General features: G+C 44.8%; 1 protein-coding gene across 1 annotated transcript in view; it reads left to right on the plus strand.

Moving 5' to 3' along the window:
* ANTXRL (ANTXR like) overlaps positions 1-19,378 on the plus strand; it is a 58,967-nt gene that overhangs the window by 26,882 nt on the left and 12,707 nt on the right. The window contains exons 14-17 of the mRNA XM_083738399.1: positions 5,307-5,345; positions 8,321-8,419; positions 13,515-13,682; positions 16,297-16,377. Coding sequence (XP_083594525.1) covers positions 5,307-5,345; positions 8,321-8,419; positions 13,515-13,682; positions 16,297-16,377 — 387 coding nt within the window. The remainder of the gene's footprint in view (positions 1-5,306; positions 5,346-8,320; positions 8,420-13,514; positions 13,683-16,296; positions 16,378-19,378) is intronic.

Below are 19,378 nucleotides of genomic sequence, written 5' to 3' on the forward strand. Positions count from 1 at the left end.
AAGTTCTTTACTTTTTTACATTCCCAGTATTCAAGGCTGTTATTTGGCCAGTGGCAGAATTTAAAATCCAGGAAAAGTGTAAAAGAAAGAGAAACACTCTCCCTTGTTTGACCTGAGAAATGAAGAGTTTCCACCTCCCTTCCCTGCATGCCCAAAATTGTATTGATTTCCAAATATAACAAGGCTTAAGAAAACAGCCTCCTCTCTTACTAGGTTCCTGAACTTTTAACAGCAGGCCGACACGTGCAGATTTAGGAAACGAAGGTTTTTCTTTTCACTTTAGTTTCCTGCCAGGAAACTCTTCCTCATTTCTGTGTGATAGATTGCTGTTATCCTGGGATATTTTTTATTTTTTTTTAACCAAAGGGTCACATGGAAATGTTTTAAATATATTAATAGCATCCTAACGCAGTGAGAGGTCTAGGTGCTGGGACAAAAAAAGGCCATCCTCGTTTCTTTTGCTCAATTTCCATCCTTTTTTCTGAAAATGAAGACGTAATAGATGGGCCAGGATAAACTAGGTGACTGTAGTGTGATTCAATCTCAGATCGGTGTAATGGTTCTAGGGGTTGCTCGTGCGTAAGTTGCTGCCACTCCTGGCTAGGTTACCTGGTTGAACCCTTTCTGTCTGGACAGCCTTTCACTTCGTGGCTGTCTCAGTCGCTGGCAGAATCCGTCAGTGGGCATTTCTTGAACTTCTTCCAGCAAAGAAGTTCTTTGACGCCAAGTCTCCTCCTACTCTCCCTGCGCGGAGGTCTTCTGCGCAGGGAGGGTGTGGGCAGCGGAGTACCCGTGCTCTCCCCACTGGTCTCCGGTGAAGAGTCCTGGAGCCTCCTCTCCGATTCCTCCATCTGCCCCTCTTCTCCACTGGTGTTACGCTGATTTCCTTCCCCAGCAGATGGGCTGCCTCTCTCCCTGCTGGGACCTTCTCCGGCATCCCTCTGGAGCCTTCCCTCCGCCTCTAGCTCCGATGGCAGTTCCCTGACAATCGGTAACAAACTAACGGGACGACTTTGCTCTCTCCTGTTGCTGATTTTCCCGTTTTGTAAAAAGGCAACAATAGTAAGCGTTCCTTGCAGGGATTTTGTGAAGATTTATTAAGGCAAGAATAGAGTTGCCTGTCCTTAACCTTGGCTATAAGGAGGCTAAACAATAGGGTAGTGAGTGGGACGCGGGTGGCGCTGTGGGTTAAACCACAGAGCCTGGGACTTGCCAATCAGAAGGTCGGCGGTTCGAATCCCCACGACGGGGTGAGCTCCTGTTGCTCAGTCCCTGCTCCTGCCAACCTAGCAGTTTGAAAGCACGTCAAAGTGCAAGTAGATAAATAGGTACTGCTCCAGCGGGAATGTAAATGGCGTTTCCGTGCGCTGCTCTGGTTTCGCCAGAAGCGGCTTAGTAGTGCTGGCCACATGACCTGGAAGCTGTACGCCGGCTCCCTTGGCCAGTAAAGCGAGATGAGCGCCGCAACCCCAGAGTCGGCCACGAGTGGACCTAATGGTCAGGGGTCCCTTTACCTTTAGCTTTAACCTTGGCTATAAGGAGGCTAAACAATAGGGTACTAAGTGGGAATGGTCAAAGAAGGATCATGAACAGGAGCAGGAAACCTGATTTTAAGAAATTGTATTAAATTAATTTGGCTTGATTTGTAATAATTGGAAAAATTAATTAAAAAAATTTTTTTAAAGAAGCAGCAGCCAAATAATAATAATAATAATAATAATAATAATAATAATAATAATAATAATAATAATAATTTATTTGTACCCCACCCATCTGGCTGCGTTTCCCCATCTCCCAATAGAATATTAAAAACACGATAAGACATCAAACATTAAAAACTTCCCTAAACAGAGCTGCCATCAGAGCTGTTTTCTAAAAGTCAGATAGTTGTTTATTTCCACAGGGCAGGGGCCACTACCAAGAAGGCCCTCTGCCTGGTTTCCTGCCAAGATGTTTCCAGAGCTTTGGGGCTTATGTTTAACAAAAGGATGTCTTGAAGAAAGCTTGACTGTGAGCTCCTTTCTCGCAGGAACGGGTGCTGTGTGCTTTCATTGCACAGAGAGCCCTTAGTAGATTCTGCAGCAAAGCGATTAGATTCTCGGGCTGCATGCCAGGATCCCACCCCAGAACTTGCACTTGCTTGTAACTTTAGAAAATGAGTCACTTCCTTGCTGCTCAGCTCTGCTTTTGCGAGATACCCCTGGCAGAGTTTTCATCTGGAAGACGCTAGCTTTTTTTTCTGGGCACTGGAAAAAGATTCGTGGCGGCTGAGCTTGCAGAATGATACAAAGCCCAGAAACCACGTTTCAGGCAGAGACAGAATTCACTAGATATTAGTGGTCCACAGACAACAAAGCAAGGTTTGGTTTCTAAGGAGCAAACATATTTTTAAAAAATAAATCAATAAGTTATTTCTTCAGAAAAGGAATGCCAAACAATCCTATTTCAGCTGCAACTGAGGGCTGTTTCATATATTGTCAGCTAGAAACCTGGGCCAGCAGCCAAGCTGACTGCCCTTGTACGATCTTTTTATTTCCTGCGTTTATACTTTCTGTGTACATTTTTAAAAAATCTTCAAGTATCCACTGCTTGTTAAACTAAATTTAGCAAGCCAGTAGAATTATATGAGTGGATTGCATTAATTTCCTCAGACCAATTATATCCGCGCCATCTTATACCATTAAAAAAACTGTAAAATAACAGTTTAACGAGATTGCCAAGAAGCAGAATACTTCTTAACAGGGAGAAGAATGTGAGCACACTAAAATGCGGAAAGCATAACTGACTCGTTCACGGCTGGTTCACGGTGGTAGTAGCCTGTCCTTCCTCGGTTTCTGCAAACTTCACATCAGGGTACATTTTCATTTTGGTCAAATCATCCCTGATTTGCCAGGGGTGTTTTAAAGAGTCACACCCACCACAGCTGCACAGCCAGTGGCAACAAGTTAAAGACAGATGTGTGGGCTGGATGGCTGCCCGATCTTTGGAGCTGGTACAGCGAAAAAGAAAAAAGCTCCTACCTTTTACTTTGCCCTGCAGGAGTTGGCAGGATTGTAAGTGCAGCAGTGAATACACTGGCTTTTCCATTGCCCCTCGCTAGGAATATTGGTGTTTTCCCAGTAGTGATGTATGGAAGTGAGAGCTGGACCATAAAGAAGGCTGATGCCGAAGAATTGATGCTTTTGAATTATAGTGCTGGAGGAGACTCTTGAGAGTCCCATGGACTGCAAGAAGATCAAACCTCTCCATTCTGAAGGAAATCAGCCCTGAGTGCTCACTGGAAGGACAGATCCTGAAGCTGAGGCTCCAATACTTTGGCCACCTCATGAGAAGAGAAGACTCCCTGGAAAAGACCCTGATGTTGGGAAAGATGGAGGGCACAAGGAGAAGGGGACGACAGAGGATGAGATGGTTGGACAGTTGAGAGCCAGTGTGGTGTAGTGGTTAAGAGCGGTAGTTTCGTAATCCTGGGTAACCGGGTTCGCGTCTCCGCTCCTCCACATGCAGCTGCTGGGTGACCTTGGGCCAGTCACACTTCCTTGAAGTCTCTCAGCCCCACTCACCTCACAGAGTGTTTGTTGTGGGGGAGGAAGGGAAAGGAGAATGTTAGCCACTTTGAGACTCCTGAAGGGGAGTGAAAGGCGGGATATCAAATCCAAACTCCTCCTCCTCCTCTTCTTCTTCTTCTTCTTCTTCTTCTTCTTCTTCTTCTTCTTCTTCTTCTCAAAGCTACGAACATGAGTTTGACCAAACTGCGGGAGGCAGTGGAAGACAGAAGTGCCTGGTGTGCTCTGGTCTATGGGGTCACGAAGAATCGGACACGACTAAACGACTCAACAAAAAGGAATATTGGTGGAGCAATCCCAACCTTAGGTTCATTTCCCAGGCTTTAGCAACGGCACTGTTGAGCCTGGAGCAGGAGTGGATGACCTCTGGGGCTGCAGATATTTTGGGACTCCCAACATCCATCAGCTCCAGCCAGCATATTCCTCCCCCCCCCACCCCATTATATTTTATTAAGTTTCAATATTTTAACATGTATAGTCACAACATGAATTTGTCTTTCATTTTTGTCGGCTTCCTGCCCCTTTTCCCATGGAGTTGTTATTGGTAAAACCTATTTGGTGTTTCGCAACTTTCTGACTAGTTGCAGGACCTAGCAGAGTAAACGCAGAATCCACGGAAGCAATTGGCGACTTGGCTGCAGACAGGATAGACGACGCAGGAGCCAGGAACTTGTAGTTAGGTGTTTATTATATACAGTGGACTATTTACAGGAACAGAACACAGATCTCTGATACGACTCTCAATTCCAACACCTACAACTCCTACTGGCTCTCATTCCAGTTAGTAGGCCATTAATTACCACTCCCTTGAGAGAGCTTCACCAATCAGGGAGCAGTCTCCATGTCTCTGTTATCACCAGGCAGACTTACTCCTTCAGATTGCCTTCTGGCTGTCTGCCAAACCTTAATTGACTCTGTCTGAGTAGCTGCACGTACACAGTTTCCCAACAGTTGTTTTATCCTCCCCTTCTGTCACACCTCATCTTTTATCTATCGCATCATAACCACAATATTATAATCTAATTACTTTTGTTGCTCATAGGTCAAATCCTACTGGCAGGTTCATCATACTATAATATTTCTTTAACTAGTCTGAAAAAGGCAACCATTCTTCCACAAAACACTCATCATAAGATTCCCTCAGTTTTCCTGACCATTTTGTTGGTTCTGCTTAGTCCATTATCCATTTTTCTTTGGTTGAAAATTCTTCCCCTCCATTTCTGTGCATATACCATATTGGCCCGAATATAAGCCGCTCCTTTAAAATTCGGGGGGGGGGGGGAGAAAAAAAGGCAATACCCGAATATAAGCGACTCCCTTAAAATTCCACAGGCACTCACACCCGTAAATGGCAAATGTAGAAGAAAATCCTACGGCGATATCATAAAAGCCATTTTTTTTTAAGATCACGGATTTAAGCCTCACTTTAATTTTTCACGGTCGGAATTTGGAAAAAAAAGTGTGGCTTATATTTGGGCCAATACAGTAAAATCCTAGTTGCTTTAATATTTTGGGGGGGATTTCTGCCAGCATATTCAACAATATGTGATTGTGGTCCAATGGTATCTGAGAGGCACCACTGGTCTAAAGACATTAAAGGGCTCAGGTAAAGCCAACCTTTGCGAACCATTTGAAGAGATGAAGTTGATGAGCCGGACTGTTTCATTGAGTGAAAAGGTTGTATGTAGATGGGGACAAAGCTTGCAGGCACTGACAGGCCTGTGTGTGTGTGTGTTTCAGGTCATCAAAGAACCGCCACCGCCACCCCCAATGGAACCTGTAAGTATGTTGTTACTCAAACTGTTACCCTGGAAGTAGCATCATTCGTGTAGGGCAGGGATCAGCAAGCTTTTTCAGCTGTGGGGCGGTCCACTGTCCCTCAGACCATGTGGTGGGCTGGATTATATTCCTATGCCCCACAAATAACCCAGAGATGCATTTTAAATAAAAGCACACATTCTACTCATGTAAAAACACCAGGCAGGCCCCACAAATAACCCAGACATGCATTTTAAATAAAAGGACACATTCTACCCATGTAAAAACACGCTGATTCCCAGACCATCCACAGGCCAGATTTAGAAGGCGATTGGGCCAGATCTGGCCCCCGGGCGTTAGGTTGCCTACCCATGGTCTAAGGTATGTTGAGGTCCAATGCCAGGTTAGGGAAGAACACTGGAATGACAATAGGCTCCTTGAGGTGGAAAGATGACATAATGGTGTGAGAAATTTCTTGCCACTGCAGTCAACGGGTGATAAAAGGAAAGAGCGGTCCACTTCCAACTTTTGCCCAGGTCAAAGTGAAAGAACAGTTGGCTTACTGCAGCTCTGAGTGCCTTCTGTGTAGACACACAATCTGCTGTTTATGCACGCTGCATGTGCCACCGACCCTTTTGACTATTGCAGGGCCACTGTTGGTCGAAAATATAGAACTGAGCAGGCAGGCAGGGACACAGGAGCAAAGAATGTGGCATTTGCTCTGCCATAGACTCTCACCACCACCACCACCAAGGTAGGGTGGCATGCTGCTTCTGTGCATTCAGTATTGGGAATAATAATAAAAATAAAAAAAATAAAATTGTATTTATATCTGGCACTCCCCAGCCGCAGCCGGGCTCAGAGCAGCTAACAACAGTAAAATAATACAGCATTCTAAAATCAATTCATTATAAAATCAGTTCAAAGCAAATGAATGGCAACCATTGGGCTAGAGTTCTGTGAGGATTACCAAAGGAGGGGGTCAGGCTGTGCCTTGGCCAAAGGCCTGGTGGAACAGCTCTGTCTTGCAGTCCCTGTGGAAAGATGTCAAGTTCCGCAGGGTCCTAGTCTCTTGTGACTAGGAGCGTTCCACCAGATTGGAGCCACAGCGAAAAAAGCCCTGGCTCTGGTTGAGGCCAGCCAAACTCCCTGTGGCTTGGGATCTCCAAGATGTTTTTATTTGAAGACCGTAAGGTCCTCCGTGGGACATATCAGGAGAGGCGGTCCCGTAGGTACAAGGGTCCTAGGCCGTATAGGGCTTTAAAGGTAAAAACCAGCACCTCAAATCTGATCCTGTACTCCATGTGGTGGGCTGGATTATATTCCTATGCCCCACAAATAACCCAGAGATGCATTTTAAATAAAAGCACACATTCTACTCATGTCAAAACACCAGGCAGGCCCCACAGATAAACCAGAGAGGCATTTTAAATAAAAGCACACATTCTACTCATGTAAAAACATGATGATTCCCGGACCATCTGTGGGCCAGATTGAGAAGGCGATTGGGCCACATCTGGCCCCACGCCTTAGCTTGCCTACCCCTGCCATAGGGGCTTCTGGGAATGGCAACGAATGGGGCAGGCTAGGTAGTGAGAAGAGTCTCCCATTAATTTAGCCAGTAAGTCAGCGATTGCAAACTGAAACTTCCAGTTCTCCGGGAAGGAAAACAACAGGGTTTCCATTTCCTTTCTATGGGGAAAAGAAAGGGCTGTCTAGCTCAGGCTTCCCCAAACTCGGCCCTCCAGATGTTTTTGGACTACAACTCCCATGATCCCTAGCTAGCAGGACCAGTGGTCAGGGATGATGGGAATTGTAGTCTCAAAACATCTGAAGGGGCGAAGTTGAGGAAGCCTGGTCCGGATCTACCATTGGAGCTTCCCTCTTTTTTCCCCGTCCCTCAGAAGGAAACAGGAATGGTGTTGTTTTCTTTTCCTTGGGATATTTGAGGTCACACTCGGCTGCCAGCTTTCTTTTGCTTAATGTAGGTTTTTGTTTTTAAGGAAAAGGAAAAGAGGTGCCTTTTCCAACTAGTATCTACATTAGAGATACTCAACATTTTTCCGGCTGAATCTGTTTGGCTGGCGCAGGGTCATGCCAGTTATCCACGCCAGAGCTAGCACACTTAAAACGGAAGAGGAGTCCCAGCAGCGCTAAAAATGTGTAAACGGGAGCGTGGATGTACAGGTGCAGGCGCTGTTCAGTGTAAATAAGTGTAACATGATGCACATTGGTGCAAAAATACCCAATACAGTGGTACCTCGGGTTAAGTACTTAATTTGTTCCGGAGGTCTGTATTTAACCTGAAACTGTTCTTAACCTGAAGACCACTTTAGCTGCTGCCACACCGCCAGAGCCCAATTTCTGTTCTCATCCTGAAGCAAAGTTCTTAACCTGAAGCACTATTTCTGGGTTAGCGGAGTCTGTAACCTGAAGCGTATGTAACCTGAAGCATATGTAGCCCAAGGTACCACTGTACAGACTAGTGGAGTTTGAGCTGGCAGTGACAGACCAGGAAAGTCTGAGGGGTAATTTGCTTCCAGATGCAGTAGCATTTTCCACAAGAAACCATGATCAAAATAATAGTTGTATAACTGGAGCAATGAATAAACAGGAGTTTGCGAGAAATATGGATAGTTTCAAAAGTATATAATAAATAAGGTCATATTTTATTAATGCATTGCCCTTTAGAATATCTAGGATTATAACGTGCAATACAGCTTTAGAATCTAAATGGATTTTTGAAGCTCTCTCTGTATTTGATTACAGATAAATAGCCTTAGCTAAAAAGGCAAAGAGCCCCTCTCTCTTTCTTTTTTTATGCCCTGGAAGGAGCTGCAGCTGGGAAAACAATGAGGTTTCTGTTTGCTGCCAGGCTATGAATGCAGACATGCAAAGCCAATAATAGAGATTTCAGATGCCCTGCTTGTTGACCAAGCTACTTCCTGAGAATATACACACAGAGATCGCTCTCCCTTTCCGTATCTTTCCCACAGGAGTCAGATGATGAAGATGGGTTTCCAAAGAAAAAGTGGCCTACAGTGGATGCATCTTATTACGGAGGGAGAGGTGTTGGTGGAATCAAAAGAATGGAGGTATTGCATTTGTTCTGAAGCCTGGGTGGGGCTCCTAACTGCGTCTGCAAAACTCCTCACATACACAAGCAAACTGTTTGCATGTGACCGTGCACATTCATATTTTTTTAAAAATTATATTTATTCAGAATTTTCAAAATTACAAAAAAGAGAAGAAAAGGAAAAAAGAAAAAAGGAGGAAAAAAAGAATAAAAAAGCTACATAAAACCAATACAACAACACAACAACGTCAAAAAAGAAAAATACAAATCCCATATTACATATCTTAGCTTTCATTTGCTTGTTTCCTTGACCTCCTCACACCTCCCTTTTTGTTTTCTAGCTTAATTGATTATTTCAGCAAATTCTTTCCCTCTTTTTCAATTATTATTGAATAATTTATCTTGACAATCTAACCTATTAATTAACTCAGCAAATCCTTTCCATCTTTCACCATATTCTGTTATTCAGTTTGCTTTACTTTATTCAACCTTATCTTACCGTAAAATACCTTAAAACTTAAAACTTAATACTTATTTATACATAACTCCTTATATCATTTCTACTAAAGCCAGACAGTTTCATTCCAACATTTTCCCTAATATTCATTAATTTTACACTAATTCCCAAAATAAAAAAAATTCTTTATAGACTTTCTTCCAATTTTCATCCAACGTCCCTTCTTCCTGGTCTCGGGTTATGTCAGTCCTTACTGTCCATTCCATCTAGTCCATCAATCTGGTAGTCTTATGTCCGAGGCTCTTAAATCTCTTCCATGCCCCTTCTGCAGATCTTCTTCTTCTTGTTTATTCTTGCACTTTTCCTTGTCTTTTGTTGGTCGTGACCATGTACATTCAGATGATGAGCGGTGTTGAGGATGAGTTTAGGACATGCACGATCCAAGCTTAAAGTTTGAGAAACCCTGACTTGGACTGGAATTGTACTTGTGTCTAGGAAATCAGAAATCGCCATAATTGGGGGGCTTCAATAAAGCATCTGTTAGTGCCAGGGAAGCTGATACATGGGTGTCAACATGGGCAATTCATTAATGATAATCACAACAACAACAACAACAACAACTTTTATTTGTATCCCGCCTACCCTGGCTGAAACCGGGCTCAGGACAGCTAACATCAAATATATAACATTGGTATAAATCAAACAATAATTAAATTACCTCCTAAAAGCATGTTGGGATCAAGTTAAAATCTAATTAGATGGCTTTCCGCAGGATTAGGGTTGGGAACAGTAAATGCTCATCAACTGTTTACGCTGTTCTTATTGGGCCTGTGAGAATGCCTCTTTCATACTGGTTCTTATACAAAAAAAGAAGAATTCAGGCTGAGCCCTGACCAAAGGCCTGGCCAGGCCAGATTCTCTACTGACGGCCTCAGTGGAGCAATATTGGTGTTATTCCAAATCGTCCCTGGCCCACATGTCACAAACTAATGATTTTATAATAATAATTTTATTATTTTTACTCTGCCCATCTGACTGGGTCACCCTGGCCACTCTGGGTAAACCCCAAACTATTTTGCACTTGGACCCATGGAAAATCCCAAGGTAATCCAGTAGTGACAGGTTTTTCAGGTTTCACAGTTCTACTGAAATCATATACCGTATTTTTCGCCCTATAAGACGCAATTTTCCCCCTCCAAAAATGAAGGGGAAATGTGTGTGCGTCCTATGGAGTGAATGCAGGCTTTCGCCGAAGCGTGGAGAGCGAGAGGGGTCGGTGCGCACCGACCCCTCTCGCTCTCCATGCTTCAGGAAGACATCCGCAGCCTAGGCAGCCCTGCGGGAAATCCCGCAGGGATATCTAGGCTGCGGATAGCAGCTTGTTTCCCGGAGCGCCAGGTGCGCTGAAAGCAGAGCGCCCGGCGCTTCGGGAACACATCCGCAGCCTAGGCAGCCCTGCGGGAGTTCCCCGCAGGGCTCCCCAAGCTGTGGATAGCAGCCTGCCATCCGGCAGGCGGGGCGCCCTGAAGCAGAGCGCCCTGCGCGCCGGACAGACATCTGCAGCATGGGGAGTCCTGCAGGAGCTCCCCGCAGGGCTCCCCACTCTGTGGATAGCAGCCGGCCGCCGGCGGGCGGGGCACCCTGAAGTAGAGCGCCCGCGCGCCGGACAGACATCCGCAGCGTGGGGAACCCTGCAGGAGTTCCCCGCAGGGCTCCCCACGCTGCGGATAGCAGTCTGCTGCCCAGCACGCGGGGCACCCTGAAGCAGAGCGCCCCTCGTGCCGGGCAGACATCGACCAGCCCCACAAGCTCGGGGGACAGCAGGGAGGCGCAGCGCCGCCATCCCGCTGTTCCTCGACCTGGTTCGGTTTCCCCGACCTGCTTTTGGGGGGGAAATAAAGGAAAAAAATTTTTCCTTTATTTCCCCCCCAAAAAACTAGGTGCGTCTTATGGGACGGAGCGTCCTATCGGACGAAAAATACGGTAACCAGGTTTTTTTGGTGTGGTTTTTTTTAATGTTTAGGGGTACTCTCATTTTGACTCAAGAACATCGCCACTTTATAGTTCAAATCGGGAAAAGTAAATCACAGCCCTAGATTCCAACTCCTACTTCACACATTAAACGCTCACTTCTGTCTGAGACTCAGGAAACACTGTGGCAGGAAATGAGACCACCATCGGGGGTAACAACAGAACTGATGAATCACCGTGATAGAGAAGAAACTAAAAAATTTAAAAATTGTAGTTTCTTCTCCCATTAGATTCACAAAATGTTTTAGGGGTACGCATACCCCTGCATCCCCCCAAGAAAAAAGCACCTCATATAACGAAACTAGGATGAGATTACTGTAATTCTTAAAAGTTCAAGGACATAACCAGTTTTAAGCAGATGCAAGTTCATAATTAAAAAATAACACTGAAGTACAGAGGCATAAATGGTATAGAATGAAACTACCCCTGCTCCCATCCCCCAAAAATAAATAGAAATTCAATCTGAGATAGAAATTCAAAATTATATATATAATTTTTATTGGTTTTTTAAACATATCGTTTTCAACAGTACCGTATTTTTTGCTCTATAACACGCACCTGATCATAACACGCACTTCGTTTTTAGAGGAGGAAAACAAGGGAAAAAACATTCTGAATGAAACTGTGGATGTATCATTTTTGTGCTTCATGCTGTGGCCACAGACATGTGATCTGATGGTGAATTTAGGGTGACCCAATGCAAAAATCCTGAGAATTCCTGTGTATCCATGCTTTGTAACCACATTTTTGCACCATTGCAGCCCCAGGCAACAGTGGGTGCGTGATTTTTTTGGTGCAGGCTGTAGCCATGGACATGCTATGTGATCTGATGGTGAATTTGGGGTGACCCAATGCAAAGATCCTGAGAATCCCTGTGTATCCATGCTTTGTAACCACATTTTTGCACCATTGCAGCCCCAGGCAACAGTGGGTGCGTGATTTTTTTGGTGCAGGCTGTAGCCATGGACATGCTATGTGATCTGATGGTGAATTTGGGGTAACCCAATGCAAAGATCCTGAGGATCCATGTGGATCTATGCTTTGTAACCACATTTTAATTGGGGAGCGAAGGAAAAACAAAGAAGGGACATGAGAGGGGTGTGCAGAGAAGCAGCTGGCTAAGAATGCAGGAGAGGGATTTAACGGGAGGGAGGAAAGAAAGGCAAAAGTTTTCCCCCACCCAAGCCAGCCCCCCCCCTCTCTCTCCCTCCCCCCCTCTCTCCCTCTCCCCCAGCAGTACCGGAGCACAGAGACGACACTTTCCCCTCTGCTTGCCTGGAGGGGAGGGGCTTTCCCTGCTCTTTGTTCCGTTTCAGCAAACACAGCAACGAAACAGAGGAGGGTGGGCAGTAAGACCCTGAGGCAGAATGCAGGAAAGCAGCCGCTTCCTCTTTTCAGGTTTCCCTTCTCCGTGAAGCGCGATTTGATTTTTGCCTGATTTTTCGGCTCCAGGGACCACACATTCGCTCTATAACACACACAGACATTTCCCCTTCCTTTTTAGGAGAAAAAATCTGCGTGTTATAGAGGGAAAAATACGGTAATTAAACATAGTTTTACATCTTATTCAAATTTTTGACTTCCATCAATCCTGTCTGAAAAATTTCCAATCTAATCTCTCAGTATGCATTTCTTATCTTCCCTATTACATTTCAAACTCATAACCAATATCTCTATCTTTTTCTACTTTGTAACACTTTGTATATTTCTCCTTACAAAACTTCTTGTAGTCCTACTAGCGTAATTTATTGATTACAGTTGCTCTTCAAATAATTGGTATACTTCTTCCAATCTTCTGTAAATCTCTGGTCCCGCAGGTTTCAAATGCTTCCTGTCATTTTGTCCAATTCTGCATAGTCCATTATTTTCGTCTGCCATTCTTCTTTCGTCGGAATTTCTTCTTGTTTCCATTTCTGGGCTAACAATACTCTTGCAGCCGTTGTTGCATATAAAAACAATTTAACATCTTGCCTATTAATGTCCTGACCTATAACACCAAGTAAAAATGCTTCTGGTTTTTTAAAAAAATGTATTTTTCAACATCTTTTTCATCTCATTATATATCATTTCCCAGAAGTTCTTTACTTTTTTACATTCCCACCACATATGATAAAATGTTCCTTCTTTTTCTTTACATTTCCAACATTTATTATTTGTCTTACACATTTTAGCTAATATAACTGGTGTAATATACCATCTATACATCATTTTCATCATATTCTCTTTCAAAGCATTACAGGCTGTAAAGAGATAGAAATTCAAAATGAGAAAAACATAATATGCATGACTTGGGGGGAAATTATGAAAAGTGTTAACAATGGGTATTGGTAGTGCTGTTAGAAAAATAATAGAAGATTCTTATGATAAGACAAAAGAAACTGCAAAAACATTTGTGGACTAAAGCCTTGTCAGGTGCATGAGGAAGTTTTCTTATCTTGCACATACAGCTGTGGAGGGGGAAAATGTAAAACAGTGGGGTCAGATGGCAGTCAAATGCAAAATCAATACCTGTGACAATTCATCTGGCTATTTTCCCAGTCAGAATCGCAAACGCCTCACACACAAAAACCCGATTTCCCACCTGCAAGAGAGAATATCCCATTCCGTTGTGTTTTACCTTAATCAGGTGAGATGGGGTGACAAAGGATCGACAGAGGAAGGAGCAAAACTAGAGAAGCCCAAAAATGCCGTCATCAAGTTGCCAGAAGAGGAATTTGAGCCCTGGGAACCCAAGCCAAAGAGAGATCACGCCCGGAGGTTGCCCTCCGAAAGGAAATGGTACACTCCCATTAAGGTAACACACGTATTTGATTTTCTTCTAGGTTTTGCCAGACACCCACTTCCAGAATTGAACACCAGAACGGCCACCGTCTTCTTAAGGAGCTGCTCTCCTGCACATATTAACTGTAAAGAAAGAAACCAAACCAGTTCTTAATTTTATTAAATTTTTATATGTTGCCCAAGAAGCGGAGAAGTGGGGGCAGTTTCCGGCAAGATCTCGTGTGATCTTGCCAGAACCTACTACCATTGTTGCTGCTTCGCGGGTGCCACCACGAGATCCAGGCTGTAGCAGGAAGACAATTTCCTGTTTTGCCTCAGGCGGCAAAATGGGGCGGGCTACCTCAGTGCAGAACAGTGATACCCCCTTTTTTCTGTGATTGCGAGTTGTTTTCAATTGTGTTTTGACGCTGTAACCTGCCTTGGGACCTTAGGGTGAAAGGCAGGTGATTACGATTCATAATACAGTCATACCTTGGTTCTCAAATGCCATGGTATTCAGACGTTTTGGCGCCTGAACGCCAAAAACCCAGAAGTAAGTGTTCCGGTTTTTGAACGTTTTTTGGAAACCGAACCTCGGTCACGGCTTCCAGTTGAGTGCAAGAAGCTCCTGCAGCCAATCGGAAGCCGTGCCTTGGTTTTTGAACGGTTCCGGGAGTCGTACGGACTCCCAGAACAGATTAAGTTCGAGAACCAAGGTTCCACTGTTACAATAATATAAAAGTCCCAAGGCAAGACAGGCAAATGCTACAAGCAGTCCACTAAAATTATGTGAATAGAGCAAGTTATGAGTTATGTGTAAATAATATTTGCCCATTTAATAGGCCCTTGATCTGATTTCTGTGTCTGAAATATTTTGTTACATTTTTTCAGAAATGTGAGTAAAAGTTGGGATTACAGCCAAATCTAGCCAATGTGGTTAATGATGAAGGATGACAGTGTTGCCGTCCAACCACACCTGAGGAACCAAAGTTGAAAAATGCTGTTTTCTCCTGCCCAATATGATTCCTATGCAATAGATTAATCTGTCTGAACTGCTTAGAATGGCTAAAGACCTCAAATGCTGTTTCAAAAGACTGGTGCATCTTAATTCTGTCTTAATTCAAGGTCTTGGTGCTGGCTTTTAAAGCCCTAAACGGCCTTGGCCCAGTATACCTGAAGGAGCGTCTCCACCCCCATCATTCAGCCTGGATGCAATTGTATGCAATTGATTAATTGTATGCAATTGATGAAATTGCAATGGAGGGGGACTGAGCATCGCCCCCTCCCCTCCTGTCTTCAAGACTTACACTCCATCACTGCTGGGACTTCTCTCAAAGCCCGGCTTTGATAGGGACAGTAAGATGGGATAGAAAGAAGAGTGTTTCAGGCTGCAGGTAGCAGTGAGGTAATAAGGAAACAAACTCACAGATCTCTTTCTTGGCTTTACACTCACAGATCTCTTTCTTGGCTTTAAAATTAGCCCCCCACTCCACCCCATCCACCCAGCCTCTGCTTTAGATGTGAGTGGGTCAGGAATAAACAAGGTTAGCAGCCCCTGTCAAATCCAGTTCATGTTCCCTTGAGTATCCCTGAAGGAGCGTCCCCACCCCCATCGTTCAGCCCGGACACTGAGGTCCAGCTCCGAGGGCCTTCTAGCGGTTCCCTCCCTGCGAGAAGTGAAGCTACAGGGAACCAGACAGAGGGCCTTCTCGGTGGTGGCACCCGCCCTGTGGAACGCCCTTCTATCAGATGTCAAGGAAATAAACAGCTATCTGACTTTTAGAAGACATCTGAAGGCAGCCCTGTTTAGGGAAGTTTTTAATGTTTGATGTTTTATTCTGTTTATTATTCTGTTAGGAGCCGCCCAGGGTGGCAGGGTATAAATTATTATTATTATTATTATATATTTCTGTCCCATTTGCCCCAGCTGGACTGATTCCTGATTATTAATTAATTCTGCAAAGGCTACGAGACTTGAAAAGCCAGGTCTGTGACCAGGTACAAGATGAACCCTAAACTCTGAGCCTAAGTTTTAAAGGGAACACAACCCCTTGTTGAACATGCAAGATAAAAATCCTGTTTGGAAGAACCTCTTTCCTGAATTTCATTTCAGTTTGCTGGTCCTCATGAAGCTCATTGCTGATATCAAACCAGTCTAGGAAACTGTCAGGGAACTGCCATCGGAGCCAGAGGCGGAGGCAAGGCTCCCAAGCGATGCTGGAGAAGGGCCCAGCAGGAAGAGAGGCAGCTCATCGGCTGGGGAAGGAAATCAGCGTAACACCAGGGATAAAGGGGGGCAGATGGGGGAATCGGCGAGGGGGCTCCAGGACTCCTCGCCGGAGACCAGCGGGGAGAGCACAGGTCCTCCGTTGCCCACACCCACCCTGCGCAGAAGACTTCCGCGCAGGGAGAGTAGGCGGAGACTTGGCGTCAAAGAACTTCTTTGCTGGAAGAGGTTCAAGAAACGCCCACTGACGGATTCTGCTAGCGACTGAAACAGCCACGAAGTGAAGGGCTGTCCAGACAGAAAAGGTTTAACCAGGCAACCAAGCCAGGAGTGGCGGCAACTTACGCACGAGCAACCCCTATAACCATTACAGAAACCTACCATTTCCAGTGTCCAATATGTCAATCATTTCTTATTTCAGGGCAAGCTGGATGCCCTCTGGGCCCTTTTTCGACGAGGCTATGATCAAGTTTCTCTAATGAGACCACAGCCTGGGGATAAGGTAAGGTGTTATAAGTGCCTTGACACGTCACTTCCTTCTTGTCAGAGGCAACGCTTTTCATCTTTCTCTCTGCCTTTTGTGTCCTATCGAATTCCTGTTAAAACTAAATGTTTTCAATCTAAAAGTATCTATTATCATTCTGCATTAGTCTGAACCCCAAAGCCATAACTGGATCCTGTTTTATTATTTAACATGCAATCAACAATATCTTTTTTATATGCCTGTTGTCTTTGTCCATGGAGTTTTCTTGGCAGGGATACTGGAGTGGCTTGCTGGTTCCTGCTCCAGGTGGATCACATTTGGTCAAAACTCTCCACTATGACCTGTCCATCTTGGGTGCCCTGCTCGGCATAGTTCATAGCTTCTCTGAGTTATTCAAGCCCCTTGGCCACGGCAAGGCAGTGATCCATGAAGGGATCTCTCTTATCATGAGGTGGAGACTCCAATACTTTGGCCACCTCATGAAAAGAGAAGACTCCCTGGAAAAGACCCTGATGTTGGGAAAGATGGAGGACACAAGGAGAAGGGGACAACAGAGGACGAGATGGTTGGATAGTGTTCGCGAAGCTACCAGCATGAGTTTGACCAAACTGCGGGAGGCAGTGGAAGACAGGAGTGCCTGGCATGCTCTGGTCCAGGGGGTCACAAAGAGTCGGACACGACTAAATGAATAAACAACAAAAATATCTTCCAGCTGGTTCACAATAAAAAAATAATTAAATACTGCATTCCAAAAGTAAAACAATCAGTTAAGAAAACAGACCAACAAACAAATCACCATTGATACCAAGAAAGGTCCTAAAACAGATAATTGAACAGTTGGTCTGTGAGCACTTAGAAAATGCTGCGATTACTAAGCGGCAGCATGTTTTTCTCAAAAACAAGTTATGCCAGATGATTCTCCTTTTTTGATGCAGTTACCAGCTTGGTGGATCAAGGGAATGCTGTGGATTTCGTATATCTTGATTTCAGTAAGGCTTTTGACAAAGTCCCCCATGATACTCTGGCAGAGAAGCTGGTAAAATGTGGACTGGATGAGTAACTGTTAGGTGGATTTGTAGCTGGTTAAATGACCGAACCCACAGAGTGGTTCCTCAACGTCCCGGAAAAAAGTGACGACTGGGGTGCTGCAGGGTTCTGTCCTGGGCCTGTTGTTCAATGTCTTTATAACTGACTTGGTCGGAGGAATTGAGTAGATTCTTACCCATTTTGCAAATGTCACCGAACTGGGAGGGATAGCTCATACTGCAGAAAACAGAATCGGGATCCGTAACAGATTGGAGAGCTGAGCCCAAACTAACAAAATGAATTTCAATTGGGACAAATGTCCGTTTGTGCACTTAAGCAGGAAGAACCAGGTGCACAAATATAAGATGGTTTGCCGGCATCAACAAAGTATAGTGTCCTGATCAAGGGAAGTTAATAGTCCTGCTCTGTTCTGCAGTGGGGAGGAAGAAGCAGCCAAGATATATTCCGAACATCGTGATATATCAACATATCACGATATTTAGCTGCTGAGGTGGGGTGAAATAGCACATAATTTTGTTGCCCATAATAAGGCAGATGGAACGTTATGGGTTATTTGAAGAGGAGTAATACAAAATATATGGGACGAGGGTGGCGCTGTGGGTTAAACCGCAGAGCCTAGGACTTGCCGATCAGAAGGTCGGCGGTTCGAATCCCCACGACGGGGTGAGCTCCCGTCGCTCGGTCCCTGCTCCTGCCAACCTAGCAGTTCAAAAGCACGTCAAAGTGCAAGTAGATAAATAGGTACCGCTCCAGCGGGAAGTTAAACGGCGTTTCCATGCGCTGCTCTGGTTCGCCAGAAGCGGCTTAGTCATGCTGGCCACATGATCCGGAAGCTGTATGCCGGCTCCCTTGGCCAATAAAGCGAGATGAGTGCCGCAACCCCAGAGTCGGCCACAACTGGACCTAATGGTCAGGGGTCCCTTTAACTTTACCTTTAATACAAAAATTGTGTTATGCTGCACTGCAATGCAGGACTGTGCCTTCCCTCCCCACCCCTGTCCCTAAAGTACTGTGTGCAGTTGCAGTTATGCCACAATTTTATGACTGTGGCAACAATGAGGCTTCTGGCATAAGGATGGGGGCAGGCTTCCCATGTAAGCTAAATCTCTGCGGGTAGCGGGGGTGGGGGTGGAGAAAGCTTGCCTTATGGAGCCCTGACCTTGTCCTTCTCAGATCCTCCTTTGATTTGGTTTTCGAAAAGAATCTGCCCTAGTATGCATTTCAGCAAATAACCACACAGGAAATTCCCCAAGCCCTGGTTGACCAAAAACCTCAGCTGAAAAGAGTCAGCATTCATGTTTACTCCAGCCCGGATGGAAAAGCCCGCCATTTGTCTCTGAAAAATGCATGCCCTCTGTTGCTGAACACCATCCCATACACGTCTACTCCCATCGTATTCAATGAGGTTTCATTTTAAAAAAAATAAAAACAACAACCAGTGCTAAGTGTGGCCTAGCCACTAATCAGAACCATAGCTGTCAATTTACAGATTTGAAAATAAGGGACCAGCAGCCTCGAAAATAAGGGATCAGCAGCCAAAATAAGGGATTTTGCTTCGCTTATGCAGAAATCCCGCACTGATGGAGCCATGCTGCTTTGGCTGCGACTGTTTTGCAGGGGGTTGGACTAGATGATCCTAAGGGTCTACAACTCCGACCAAAGAAGAGGGGCAGACAAAACTGATGAACGACGTCCAGATGGCAAAGCTTACAGGCAGAATTAGAAACCAGGAAGAGGACCTCTTTAATAAAGAATGTGGAAAGTTTATAATTTAGTTGAAAACCTATTGTCAAGAGTTACATACAGTGGTAGGATTGACAGAAAACTTGTAGTAAAAATTTGAACTATGGATGGACAAATGATTTATAAAAATAGAGTTATGAAAGGGATGCAGAGGGGGAAATCACTAGATTAAGATGCTGCACTGGTTGGAGAGTATGCTAATCAGCATGGCTGCCGTCGTCCTGGGGCG

The sequence above is a fragment of the Podarcis gaigeae genome (assembly GCF_964106915.1).
Source record: "Podarcis gaigeae genome assembly, chromosome: 5".
NCBI lineage: Eukaryota > Metazoa > Chordata > Lepidosauria > Squamata > Lacertidae > Podarcis > Podarcis gaigeae.